The 14,044-nt window shown below is 37.8% G+C and overlaps 1 protein-coding gene across 4 annotated transcripts in view; it reads right to left on the bottom strand.

Annotated features, from left to right (window-relative positions):
* LOC126298626 (uncharacterized) overlaps positions 1 to 14,044 on the bottom strand; it is a 489,726-nt gene that overhangs the window by 301,999 nt on the left and 173,683 nt on the right. For all 4 annotated transcript variants that reach the window (XM_049990033.1, XM_049990034.1, XM_049990032.1 and 1 more), the window contains one exon: positions 6,752 to 6,924. In XM_049990033.1, the coding sequence (XP_049845990.1) occupies positions 6,752 to 6,924 (173 nt within the window). The remainder of the gene's footprint in view (positions 1 to 6,751; positions 6,925 to 14,044) is intronic.

The raw sequence follows: 14,044 nt of genomic DNA, 5'->3' as shown, positions 1-14,044 counted from the left end.
GTGAGTTATAAAAGCAGAGCATCCACTAGAAGGAGCATGTTATTGGTGCTGGAACATCAGAGATGTCATTGTCTTCATTCTCACTGTCATTGTTGTCATTGTCATTCAAAACTTTCTTCTTTTTGGAGATGAAACATAAGTATGGCATACACTACATAGCACTACTAATAGACTTTATATTTGGCTTATCAGTTACTTGTTGTAATTCAAGAGAATAGTGGTTCTTATGCTTCCATGTTGCAAAATCTGAAATATCTAGGTAAGAGTGGAAGCACAATATGTACTGTAACACTGTAGGCATTCAAGAAGAAAGAGAGACATCCAATGTGGAGCATAAAATTTGATATGGCTGTGCTGGTTTATTTGAAGAACTGTAATATATCAAGACATCACTTCCATCAAGATTATCAACTTTCAGTTAAACCTCACTGCTTAACAGTGGCATCATGTTCATTATTTACTGCAGCAGAGTAAACGACATGGATACAGCTGCTTTTGAAAATAGTCATACCAACTACTGTATTTTTTTTCTTTTTATTTCACTTGTACATTTTAACTATATAAAAATGTCAATTTCTATTTGTAAGGCAACATGCTGTAGAACTATAAGAGAAATTAATGTTTACTCTCTCTGGGAAGATTGTTGTGGTTCTGCAATTAATTCACATGATGTGTAAAGTCATTTGTTTTGGTTATGAACAAGAAAATAATATAATTGCTCAAGAAGGATTGCTTTACAAGTTCTGAACACTATATAGATTTTGAAGCATATGATATGTAAGAACGTATTTATTACACTGATCTGTTTCCCTTTCACAATAACTATTTGATTGTTACATTAGGGGTATGTTATTCATATTATACACACTTTGCCCACAAAATGCAATTCAGTGTTGTTTTGATCTAATTAAGATAGATGCAGCTGTCAAAACTCAGTTAGCTCACAGAGATGATCCATATATTTACTCAAACAGTAACAAGCTACGATGTGCAACAGATGACATTCTAAAAGGTGTTTAAGATGAAAAAGGATATGTGTGACAGTACAAGGTGACAAACAATTCACTGTGATTTTAATGTATGTGGTTTAAAAAATAAAAAAAATAATTATGTGATTTGTAACTGATTTACTGTGTGAAAATATTTAAAAAATGAAATAAAATTTATAGCTAGAGTATTTTTGTTTGTTTTTTCCTCTCGTTCCCCTCTGTAATGTATTATATTGTTGATACCACTACAAAGAAAGAGAGAGAGAAATGGAGAGAGAGAGGTGGGGGGATGAAATTTATTGATGAAGCGACACAGTATTTGACATAAACATTTTTCCGTAAAGTATAAAACAGGGGGAGATGATATTTACTGAGGAGGCAGATGAGAAAGAGAAATTTGCTGATGAAGCAGAAGTTTAGTTGTTTACATATTCTTTATGTTGGAAGTTCTGTAAGTTACTACAGTATGTAATGTTGCTGCTGTTACTGATGATTCAGTATGCCAATGAGGCAGAATTTTAGGTGCTAATGTATTTTTGGCAAGAAATACAGATGCGGAAATAGAGCATGTTACACCTATTATGTAATTTTTCATACTGTTGTGAGCACTTGAGAGAAGATAGGTACAGTATTTAACATAAAGCCTTTTTTAATGATATTCAAAACAGAGAGAGATGAAATTTACTGATGAGGCATACATTTAGGTGCTTATGTATTCTGACATTCAGGTTGGGCTTATTTAATTTTTGAAAGTACTGTAGTATTGGCAGTATTTATTTTTATGATGGCACCATTTTATGCAGTTCAGATGAAGATTAGTATTTAAAAAACATAATACATAGTTGTTCAGATTGAACATGACAGATACATACCGTCTGCCTGTTTTTTTCATTGTGTTTTTGAATTTCCTGCCAATACGACATCATAGAAAAAAAGGGTGTGCCTTATGATGTCACGATAACAGTGCCACGGTGATTATATCAGTGGTACCACACAGTTAAATACCATGTCTAATTGCAAAGTAGTTGTCATCTCAGACTGTGATGAGCTGTGCACGATAGCCGTGAGGTCTGAGGTGTCTCGTCATGGTCAGCGTAGCTTCCCCCATTGGAGGTTCGAGTCCTCCCTCGGGCATGGGTGTGTGTGTATTGTCTTTAGCGTAAGTTAGTTTAAGTTAGATTAGGTAGTGTGTAAGCCTAGAACTGATGACCTCAGCAGTCTGGTCCCACAAGACCCTACCACAAATTTCCAAATTTTGAGACTGTGATGCAATTGAAATCAGGTGGGTCGACATCATGTCTAAGACCACCACAGCATAGAGAGCAGATGCCAATAGTACTCACCAGTACTATGATAGTAATATGTAATGAAACATAGTGTACACAGAGAAAACTGTAAATGGTTACCTGAATATCAGTGTGGATTACATCTTAAACATCAGTCTATTTGACGTCCTCAGTCATACACCTAGTTAGAATGGTAGTGCTCAGTCAAGTTACAAGACTACCATGGACTAAGTCTACTTCATCAGTTCTTCAGTGCACATATACATGCACCTCGCCTTAGATATTAAGTACCTTTCATCACATCATAATCGTAACATAATGTCTTACTTGCATAGTATTGTATCTATGCTCATCCATAAAACAACAACATTCACAATCACCTTCTCTGTTGCGAATGTCTGCATCTGGAACAAGCAACTCTGCACTATTACACAACTGAATGTGCTATAGCATGTAAGAAAAAGCCATCAACCTCATAATGTTTCTTTAAAAATTTACATATATAATGCTTTTCCTCTTTAGCAAACAGTAAAGAAATTCACAGTTATAAATCTTTTTCTTTGCTTCTCTCAATCAGCCAACCCACTTTCTTGTCCCCTATCTGCAATACTTCTATCATGTTCCTCTCGTTCTCTTCCCTTTTCCCATCCTTTCTCTCTTGTGCATTGCTGTCAGTGCTCATAGCTTAAACATGTATGCAGCTTCTCTTTGTTGTTTCTACTTTTGATGAACAAATATATAAGTTGTGTTCTTTCTGCTATTGCTACAAGAGTTTTCAGTTTTTATGTTATAGTTATTTCTAGATTTTGGATTCCATATTAGATGTAAGACCTCTTATAACATGCTCATCATAAGGGGTGTAATTCAAATCATGCAGGATACCTGTTTAGATATAAGAGATAGTCATATAGGCTTAATCTCGTCAAGATAAACTGTGGTGTCATCAACCATAAAAAATGTCAGTAGTTGACCACGACAGAGATGCTGCATGTCCATGCAGCACACGAGATGCCAATCTGGATGAGGCACAAGCCATCACTCCAGAGAGTTGCAAAGCACCACTACAATGATGCAGTCACAAAATACAGCTATGTCGGACATGTGCAGCAGTCCTGTCTTGAATTCCATTTAGAGATGAAGTTCTACTTCCACCTACAGTGGACAGAGTTGCCGCAGCATCGGTCTGCTGAGACCACGTCAGTCCAGTGTATCCAGAGTGTTACGTGGTGTCAATGGAAAGGTGGTATTGTATTACTTTTAGAACATTCAGAGTCTGAGGTCTACAGACTTGCCATATCATGCAGTTCAGTTTCTTCAGCTGTTTCTGGTCTACTTCATAAATCACAAGCTATATTTGTATAAATAATTCCATGCAGGTTCCCTTCAGTCACAGCTGTGGAGAGTGACAAAGGTAAGTGTATTTTTATATTAAATAAAGTGTTGTGATATTTGACTATCAATTGAATTGGCTGTTCTGTTTGTCCACCTGTGAGTATGAAAGAAAATGACATAAATAAATAAATACAATAATTACAGAGAATGCTCATCATTATCGTGGCTAGACATAAAGTAGTTTCAAGATGATTCCATCTTCTCAAATCAAGAAGCATATATGAGGGCTGTGCTGTGCAGTACAACATGGAAAATGCTAATTCTGGGGCAATACCTTCTCATCATAGTCAAGTGTTCACTGAACTGGTCACCAGTTCCAAAACAATTGTGGCTACTCCGTGTTTAGGGTGAAAGCTTGTTCCATCAGTGCATATTGATGTGCTGTCATGGATCATAAAGTATCTAAAGGGAACAGAATCTTGTGGTTTAAATTAGCCAAAGTGTGGGGATATTTGTTTGTCTGTCTTTAGCAATTCGCACTATACAGGACATATTCATACTTAAAAATCAACCATAGATGTTGTCATTAAACTTGGTGAACCTACTATAACTTGAAATTCTCAGAGACAGCAGGTGGTCACCTCATCAATAACAGAAACAATATCTTGCCTCTTATCAAACTGTGAAAGACATCATGTGAAGCAGATCGATCTTAGGAACTATCATGAAGTTGAAATAGGAACCCACTGTCTTGAACACAGACTGCCACATGCCCCTCTGATTGCATTGTAAATGAACAAAGCATATTGATATAAGGTAATACATTATAGTAGGAAAGGTCAATTCAGGCATCTGCAACGTGGAGCACATCAGTTCCGTGGATCAGAAAGCAGATATTGTTACTAACTGGCTCACTAGAAGTAGCTTTAAAAAACAAAGACTATTATTTCCTACTGTTGCCACTGAATACCTGAGAGACAAAATATAGCAAAAATGTAACATTTATAAAATGGTGCAAGCATGATGTAAACTGAGTAACTAAGTCACAGGAATGGTTGTCCGGTCTGAAGATGTACCGTGTACAATGTTTGAGTGTTGTGACTGATGCAGCATTTGATACAAGGGTAGACACAGTAGTTTCTTACAGTCAAAAGTGTGCTAAATATGGCAACACATCATGAGTTTACTGACTTTGAACATGACAGTGCGAGTAGCATGGGTCTTGGCATATCAAAGACTACAAAAGAATTCATATTTCTGAGATCAACAATGACTAGGGCACATCTTCAGTGTCACACACACATTGTTTCGACATCAGTAAGCTACTACACATGATGCCCTAAAATGGTCACAGAACAGATGCCACATCACCTCCGAAGAGCATTGCATGGTGACTGACAGTCTACTTTGAGTCAGATCACCATCAATTTGAATATGGGCTGTCAAGAACTCATTTCTGCCAGGACTTTATGGAGACAAGTGCACCAAGTACGCTTTAGGAGACAATGACCAACATCACATCAAGTGCCTCCCATGACCCTTGGCCACTCAGTGTAATGATTAATTAAGAATTATTTGATTTGTCAGTCTCATGTTTATAAACAATGTTACATTTTTCAGTTTATATATGGTCCACTATACCAGGGTGAAATCTGAGATCCACCCAGTGAACAAAGAAAAATAAAAGTGCTACGCTTTTGTTTTGTATTGGTCATGTGTTGTGTTAAACGTCCTTTGCGGCTTTTAAAAAATATTTTTTTTTTTCATTATCTTGCAGTGGGAACGAATGCCACTTTATTGTGATTTCTTTAACAAACAGTGTAGAAAATAATGTACATTAGCAAAGATATGTTCAATGCAGTGACTCCTATGCTTTTTAACTTAACTCTGCTTAATGGTACAAAAATGTCTGAGAATAAGAAATAATGTACATTAATACTGAGAGGTTCAGCAAGCATTCAAAAATTAATAGGCACAGTGTATAAAATAAACAGCCACTATCAAGTATTAATGTTATTTTAAAAAATCAAATTGGAACATATTTGAAAGTCAAAAGTTACTCATTGTTGATAGAAGCATTTTTATGCATGAAATAACTGGACGAGATTTTCTGTTTATTTACATATTTTCAGTTACAAGTACACAACGCACAAAGTAGGTTTCTAACTTGGAATGTGATTATAAAAACAAGGCAGCCAAGTAATATAAATCTTCAGCTAACACAGCGCAAGACTGACTGAAACCATGAACTATGAACTCTTTCAAATTATGCATTTCTACACCCTGCTCACTACTTGCTTGGACTACTAGAGTGGTTTTTTTTTTTTTAATGGTGTGATGTGTGTTCAATGGTTTCTCTTCATATCTTGTAATTCTCTTTTTGTTTCCCGATATTTCTTATCAGTTTAATTGTGTCTTGAGGAACATGTATTTACTAAGTTATCCTATTGAACCGAGCGAGGTAGCGCAGTGGTTAGCACACTGGACTTGCATTCGGGAGGACGATGGTTCAATCCCCTCTCCGGTCATCCTGATTTAGGTTTTCCGTGATTTCCCCAAATCGCTTCAGGCAAATGCCGGGATGGTTCCTTTCAAAGGGCATGCCCGATTTCCTTCCCCCTCCTTCCCTCATCCGAGCTTGCGATCCGTCTCTAATGACCTCGTTGTCGACGGGACGTTAAACACTAATCTCCTCCTCCTCCTATCCTATTGAATAATTATATTTAGAAATTTCTTCACTACTGATAGTTCCTTTCTTATCTTTCCCACTCAATATTTTCAAAGAATCAATATTAAAATTCACATGGCTGTATTTCATGTTTTTGCTATCAAAAATATGCCAACACCAAACAATACTACATAGTAATTACTACCTGAAATGTATGGGCCTACAATGACATTCTGCTTTGCAGTATGGCATGCAGCAGGTATAAAAAGCTCCTCTTAAAATAAAACATTCTTTCCCTGTCAACCAAGCTTTACATATGATGCACACAAATGTTTCATTCTATAATGTACACTCAAACTACGTTATGATATCAATCAAAATGCAATAATAGTACATTTTTAAGGCTTCCTGCTTCCATTCGTGTTAGCATATAATTTTTTTTATTTAGTAGAAAAATTTTTAAAAAAGAAGGTTACCTTTGTACCTCCATTATCATATTTGCATGGGTCTTCGCAATAGCTTCCTGCATACCCTGGCAAAAGCTATTTATTGTGTGCTTCTCCATCTCCATATTATGCCTCAGTTCATCTAGTAAATTTTTGAACATAAGAAGACCTTCTCGTACAGAGTTTTGAAGCTCACAGACAGACTGAAAAATATGTGAAGACATTTCTTAGTCAAAACAGATCCCATATTTATAAAACACAACACACAAAACATTTTTAATTTTAAAGCAGCAGCAGTCATTCCAATTATGCAATGATGCAGTGTAGTACAGTGTACGCATCTAAAATACACACATCAAAAAAGTGTTGCATCACCCCAGCTCCCAGAACTCCTGAAGACACAGTCCCTTTGACTGTTCATAGATGTTACTAAACCCAGCCAAAGAAGTAAACAACTACGCATAAGCAGCGCCTATTAGACAGAGGGGGCCCGACTGCCAATCAGTTCCAGTCAGTCCACCAGGAAGGAGGAACACAACTTGTGTTGTCTGTAGTTCAACCATGCCTAGATGGTCAATACCACATTGTTACTTTGTGCCAGGAAGGGCACTCAACAAGGAAAGTGTCCAGGCATCTCAGAGTGAACCAAAGCAATGTTGCTCAGACATGGAGGAGATACAGAGAGACAGGAACTGTTGATGACATGCCTCGCTCAGGCCACCCAAGGGCTACTATGGCAGTGGATGACCGCTATCTACAGATTATCGCTCGGAGGAACCCTGACAGCAACACCACCATTTTGAATAATGCTTTTTGTGAAGTGACAGGACACCATGTTATGACTCAAACTGTGCACAATAGGCTGCATAATTCACAACTTCTGTCCTGACGTCCATCTTTGCAACATGACACCATGCAGCACGGTACAGATGGGCCCAACAACATGCAAAATGGACCACTCAGGATTGGTATCACGTTCTCTTCATCAATGACTGTCGCATATGCCTTCAACCAGACAATTGTCGGAGACGTTTCTGGAGGCAAGTTGGTCAGGCTCAATGCCTTAGACACATTGTCCAGAGAGTGCAGCAAGGTGGAGGCTCCCTGCTGTTTTAGGGTGGCATTATGTGGGGCCGACGTATGCCGCTTGTGGTCATGGAAGGCGCTGTAATGGCTGTACGATATGTGAATGCCATTCTCTGACCAATAGTGCAACCCTATCGGCAGCATATTGGTGAGGCATTCGTCTTCATGGACGACAATTCATGCCCCCATTGTGCAAATCTTGTGAAGGGCTTTCTTCAGGATAACAACATCGCTTGACTAGAGTGGGCAGCATGTTCTCGAGATGTGAACCCTATCAAACATATCTGGGATAGATTGAAAAGGGCTTTTTATGGATGACGTGACCTGCCAGCCACTCTGAGGGATCTACGCCAAATCACCATTGAGGAGTGAGACAACCTGACCCAACAGTGCCTCAATGAACTTATGGATAATATGCTATGATGAATACAGGCATGCATCAATGCAAGAGGATGTGCTACTGGGTATTAGAGGTACCAGTGTGTACAGCAATCTGGACCACCACCTCTGAAGGTATTGCTGTATGGTGGTATAACATGCAATGTGTGGTTTGTGTGAGCAATAAAAAGAGTGGAAATGATGTTTATGTTGATTTCTATTCCAGTTTTCTGTATAGGTTCTGGAACTCTTGGAACCGAGGTGATGCAAAACTCTTTTTGATGAGTGCATATGCATCACAGGAAATTTCAATGCACACATAATAAAATTAAAAACATGTATGTAAATGGAATGTGGGAAAGGAATGAAAGGAGAAGTCACCTGGCAGAATTTTGCACAGAGCATAATTTAATCACTAATAACAATTTGTTTAAGAGTCATGAAATAAGAATGCTTATGTGGAAGAGACCTGAGGGTACAGGAAAGTTTCATATTAAAGGAAAATATAGATGCTACCTATAAAGAAATTAAAGAGATCTTTGGAGAAAAAAGAAACAGCTTTATGAATATCAAGAGCTCAAGGAAGTACTAACAAAAGAAGAGAAATCTGAAGGGTAAAAGAAGGAAGGGAGGAAGATTAGGGTTTAAAATCCCATCAACAATGAAGTTGTTACAGATGGAGCACAAGCTTGGATTGATTAAGGATGCAAAATGAAACTGGCTGTGCCCTTTCAAAGAAACCATCCCTGTATTTGCCTTAATCAATTTATGGAAATCACAGAAAACCTAAAACTTTATGGTCAGATGGGGATCTGAACCATCATCCTCCCAAATGCAAATCCACTGTGCTAACCACTGCACCACCACATTGGCTGAAAGCTGAGAAGCTGGAAGAAATATATGGAAGTGGTATACATAAGTAAATGAACCTGAAGACAGGTCTAAAGAAAGAGAATAGCAAGTAAATGAAGATGATGTAGGAGATGATACCACAAGACCTAAGTCGAAACAAGTCCCCTGATGTAGACGACATCCTCTCAAACTTATTGAGATCCTTCATATAGCCAGCCATGATGAAGCAGTCCACCTCATGTCCAAGACATATCAGACAGGCAAAATACCCTCTGACTTTGAGAAGGATATATTAACATCAATTCCAAAAAAAGTCAGGTGTTAACTAGTGCGAAATTTACAGAACTATCAATGTAGAAATTCATGGCTGCGAAACACTGATACTATTTGTAGAAAAATGGAAAAACTGTTAGAAGCTAACTACTGGCAAGAAGAGTTCAGGTTCTGGAGAAATGCAGGAATGCAAGAGGCGATACTGACCCTATGACTTATCTAGCAACATAGGTTAATGAAAGATAAATCTACATTTACAGTATTTGTAGATTTAGGGAAATATTTCTACACTACTGACTGGAATACACTTTTTGATATTCTGAACATAGCAGGGATAAAATACAGTAAGCAAATTATTCAGGTTATTCACAACATGTATAGGAAACAAACTGCAGGTATAAGAGTTAAAGGATATGAAAGGGAAGCAGTAGATGGCCAGAAAGTGAGCCTATCTATCATGTTATTCAATCTGTATGCTGAGCAAGTGGCAAAGGAAACCAAGGCAAATATGGAGAGGGAATTAAAGTTCAGGGGAACAAATAAAAATTTTGAGGTTCGCTGTGACATTGTAAGTATGTCCGAGACAGAAAAGAACTTGGAAGAGCAGGTCTGAGGGAGTTATATTAAGAAGTGACACACTAAATATAGTAAATGAGTTTTGCTATTTGGGCAGGGGGGAAAAACAGATGATGGCTAAAGTAGAGAGTATATCTAATGTGTACTGATAATACTAAGAACAGAATTTCTGAAATCTAATAAAATTGAAGTGTCAGGATATCTTTTGTGAAGGTATATGTCTTGAATGTAGGCTTATACAGAATTGAAATGTGGATCATGAAGATTGGAAAGGGAGTTTGTATAACAAATGAGGAGGTATTGAATCGAACTGTAGAACAAAGAAATTGATGGTACTACCTGACTAATAGAAGATTTTGATTGATAGGACAAGTACTGAGACAGTAAGAAAGGATCAATATTGTAATGGATGGAAGGGTGGAGGGTAAAAATTGTAGAGGAAGACCAAGGCTTGAATAATGTAAGCAGATTCCAATGTATATGGGTTGCAGTAGTTGTGTAGAGATTAAGAGGATTGCACAAGATAGACTGGCATGGAGAGTAGCATCAACCAGTCTTTGGATGCAGACCACCACAACCACAACAACAACAACTACAACAACAAAACTGTAAATAAACTGGAGTTGTAGCTAGAAAAACTTCAGATTGTGATGTAGGAGAAAGACTAGTCAACAGTGGCTTGTGTGTAGTGTGACAACAATATTACCAATTAGTTCTCAGTATAAATACACTATTTAACATTTTTTGAAGTTAACATTACGAGAGAAGGAAAGTTGCTACTCACCATATAGCAAAGATACTGAGTCGCGATAAGCACAATAAAAAGATTCACACAATCATAGCTTTTGGCCATGAAGGCCTCTGCCAGCAGCAGACACACATACACACACACACACACACACACACACACACACACACACACACACACACACACACACACACTTGTGTGAGTGTGTGTGTGTCTACTGCTGACAAAGGCCTTAATGGCCGAAAGCTACAATTGTGTGAATCTTTTTATTGTGCCAATCACGACTCAGCATCTCCGCTATATGGTGAGTAGCAACTTTCCTTCTCCCGTATTGTTACATTCTATCCCTGACTTTCCAATGTTTGATTAGTTTTTGAAGATAATTACAATGGTTCTCACCAACAATTCGTTTCAGTAGCTACACCTAGTAAGCCCTAATACAAGACACAAAATAATATTCAAGGAAGCATTACATTCATGTTTAGAAATCAAAGTGGCAATGTGTATTCTGGTGCAGAGGTCTTCAACATGCTGTCACCCAGCATAAAGCAAGAAATAGGGAATCCCTACCAGCTCAACATAAATTTAAAAACATATCTTATAAACTACTCCAACACAACATATGATTACCTAAATTCAATGATTGAAAATTCAATTTAGCTGCATAGCAAGAAGCAAAGTCCACGGCTGCGTTCACACTGCCGGCCGGGCCGGGCCGAGCCTGGCCGGGCCGCCGTCCGCTTTGATATCAAACACATGGTTTTGAACTGTGGTGTTCACACTGGCGGCCGGGCCGCGCCGACACGACGTGAGCCTCCCGGAGCCCAGCCGGCGACATCCCGAGTGTTCAATATGGTCGGAGCGAGCCGACCGCAGGCGAGAGCCTGTGGAGCAGCACTACAGCTTCTGCAGTACACGCATCACACGTCTCCCTTCTGCTTTCATCACAAGTGTGACTGCACACGTCTTTTATTTTAAGATGTTACCTCACATTTCACAATCAGTGAGGAAAAATTACGTTTATTATAATGATACATGCGAGATTACTTTTATTTCATCCATTTATACTACCGTATTTACATGCATTTACAACAATAGCTTGTCAGCGATCGCGGCATTGCCGCCACTGAATAGTTCACATTTACTTGTAAACGGAGGCAGATATGAGTGTCACTGAGGGACGGAAATGTGTCCCTACCAGATGACAATGCATTTTTCAGTCATGCTGTGGCACGTTACTATAAGCTGTTGTCTGTGACATCTTTTTGCGATGTTCTTACTTTAAGGAATTCAGAATAACATATACATGACATTAACTTGTTTCCATCAATTTGGTATCAGAAATTCGGCTAGTATGACCGTCAGTAATGATGCAGTTTCTAGATTATGGAACGAAGTAACCAAGGAGTGTGTTTCAGATAGTACACACAAATATAAATTATTTTCCTTTATAATTTTATTTGTTTAATTTACAGTGAAATGAGATACACAAAAATACAGTAAATAGCTAAGTACTTTCAATTCCAAAATTTATTTTTGAAATGATTTTTAATTATTTTAAGTTGCATTTTTAACGAAATATTCAACAAATGTGTTCCTGACAGTTTTCGAACGTAATGTGGAATTTCTGTTGAACGTGTCACGAGCTGTCTGCATATCAGCATTGTTACAAAACTTTTCACCTGCAACATTGCATCCTTCTCTGTCAATGACAATATTATGAAGTAGACAAATGCACTTGACTATGTGATCAGCTACGTCAACAGATGTTTCAATTTCCTTCCTCAGTAGTCTCAATTTGTTGGTCATTATACCAAATTCACATTCAACAACTTTTCTTGCTCTGGAATGCACATCGTTGTATAGTCTTCTCGTTGTCCAAATTTCTGCAAGGAGAAGATCTGATCAAATTCTCTAATAAGGGGTAAGCTTCATCTCCCAAAATGTCGTACGGTAGTTCCTGACACATTCCTTCAAGTCTTGTTGGTGGCGGTAATAACAGCTCCCCATTTGTAAGTTTCTTATATAACATACTTTTTTTAAACACGCCTGTATCAGACTGCTTACCGTAGGCACCAACATCTACAGCTATAAATTTTTTATTTGCACCAGCAACTGCTTGGAGTACAATCGAATAATACTGTTTGTAATTGTAAAACATTGTGCTTGAAAGTTTAGGACATTGGACACATATGTGCTTCCCGTTTATACATCCAACACAGTTTGGAAATCCCCATCTCGTATGTATTTCACTGGCAATTTCTTTCAATCGAGAAACAGTTGGCGGAGGTAAATGAATGGGAGCAAGTGACTCCCTTATGGCCATACAAACGTCTTTCACCACCACTGATACGGTGGACACTCCTAATCGGAATGACGACGCTAGTGCATGAAAGGAGATGCCAGTGGACAGATACCTGAGAAAAAAAATCGTTAAATGTGTTACTCAAGTGTGGTGTTGGGCGAAGTTTTTACAGTTTTGTTTGCACAGTATATATTTACTTAGTCCATGTCATTTCATTTCATTGTTATACAACAATAAATAATTAAAGAAACTTTTCTTGCACCCTTCTATACTCTTTCAATTAAAATAATGAAATCGAAATGCAAAGACCTGAGGGACAGTTACAGAGAATAACTTGTATAACTTGGCGTAATAAAGTAATGTGATCCAGGGAATAGTATATTAAAATGCAATTCCACTCGGGCTTTGTTCTGTCAATAGATTTTCCTAAGTTCCAAGTGCTATGCACAGTTCCTTACCAGTGAAAATAGAATGACTGAGTCAAAGGGCATTATCTCAACACTCTTCGCTTTCAATCTGTCTATCTTACAAGGTAATGAAAAGAATTCTGTGAGTTCATCAGAGGCTCCACATGATGAACCATCAGCACTGCCAAACGCTTCATCATGAAGAAAAAAGAAGAAAATAGTTGGAAAATTTGAAGGAGCGTATCTGTGATTCTTCGTTCAAGGCACAGCAAGACATTGCCCAATATGACGAAGCTAATTACTTACTAATGATTCTCAGGAGTCCCATAAACTCTATTCCCCTCAGAGGTAAGCGTCTGTGAAATTTAAAATACAAAAGCATGACTACAATTAATTGGAGGTAGTGAATGCTGCGCAAAGTTCTACTGCAAACCAAAAAGTGTGTACTAACGAATCTTACCTTATCGTTATGCACAATTTTTCTTCTGCTGTTATACTTCTGCGAAAATTTGTGTTCGGTTTCGAAATTTTGTCTTGAATGTTCTGTAGCACATACTGAAATGTATTATGATTCATTCTGTAATATGAATATAATTTTTCAGGATACTTTTTAAGTTCTTCATGTAAAGAAAAAAACTCTCTTAAATGTCTGTCGCTATTTATGGGATGAATCCATAACCTCCTAGTGCTTCTGTACT

The sequence above is a fragment of the Schistocerca gregaria genome, chromosome X (assembly GCF_023897955.1).
Source record: "Schistocerca gregaria isolate iqSchGreg1 chromosome X, iqSchGreg1.2, whole genome shotgun sequence".
NCBI classification, from domain to species: Eukaryota; Metazoa; Arthropoda; class Insecta; order Orthoptera; family Acrididae; genus Schistocerca; species Schistocerca gregaria.
This window is presented reverse-complemented; position numbering and strand designations above follow the sequence as displayed.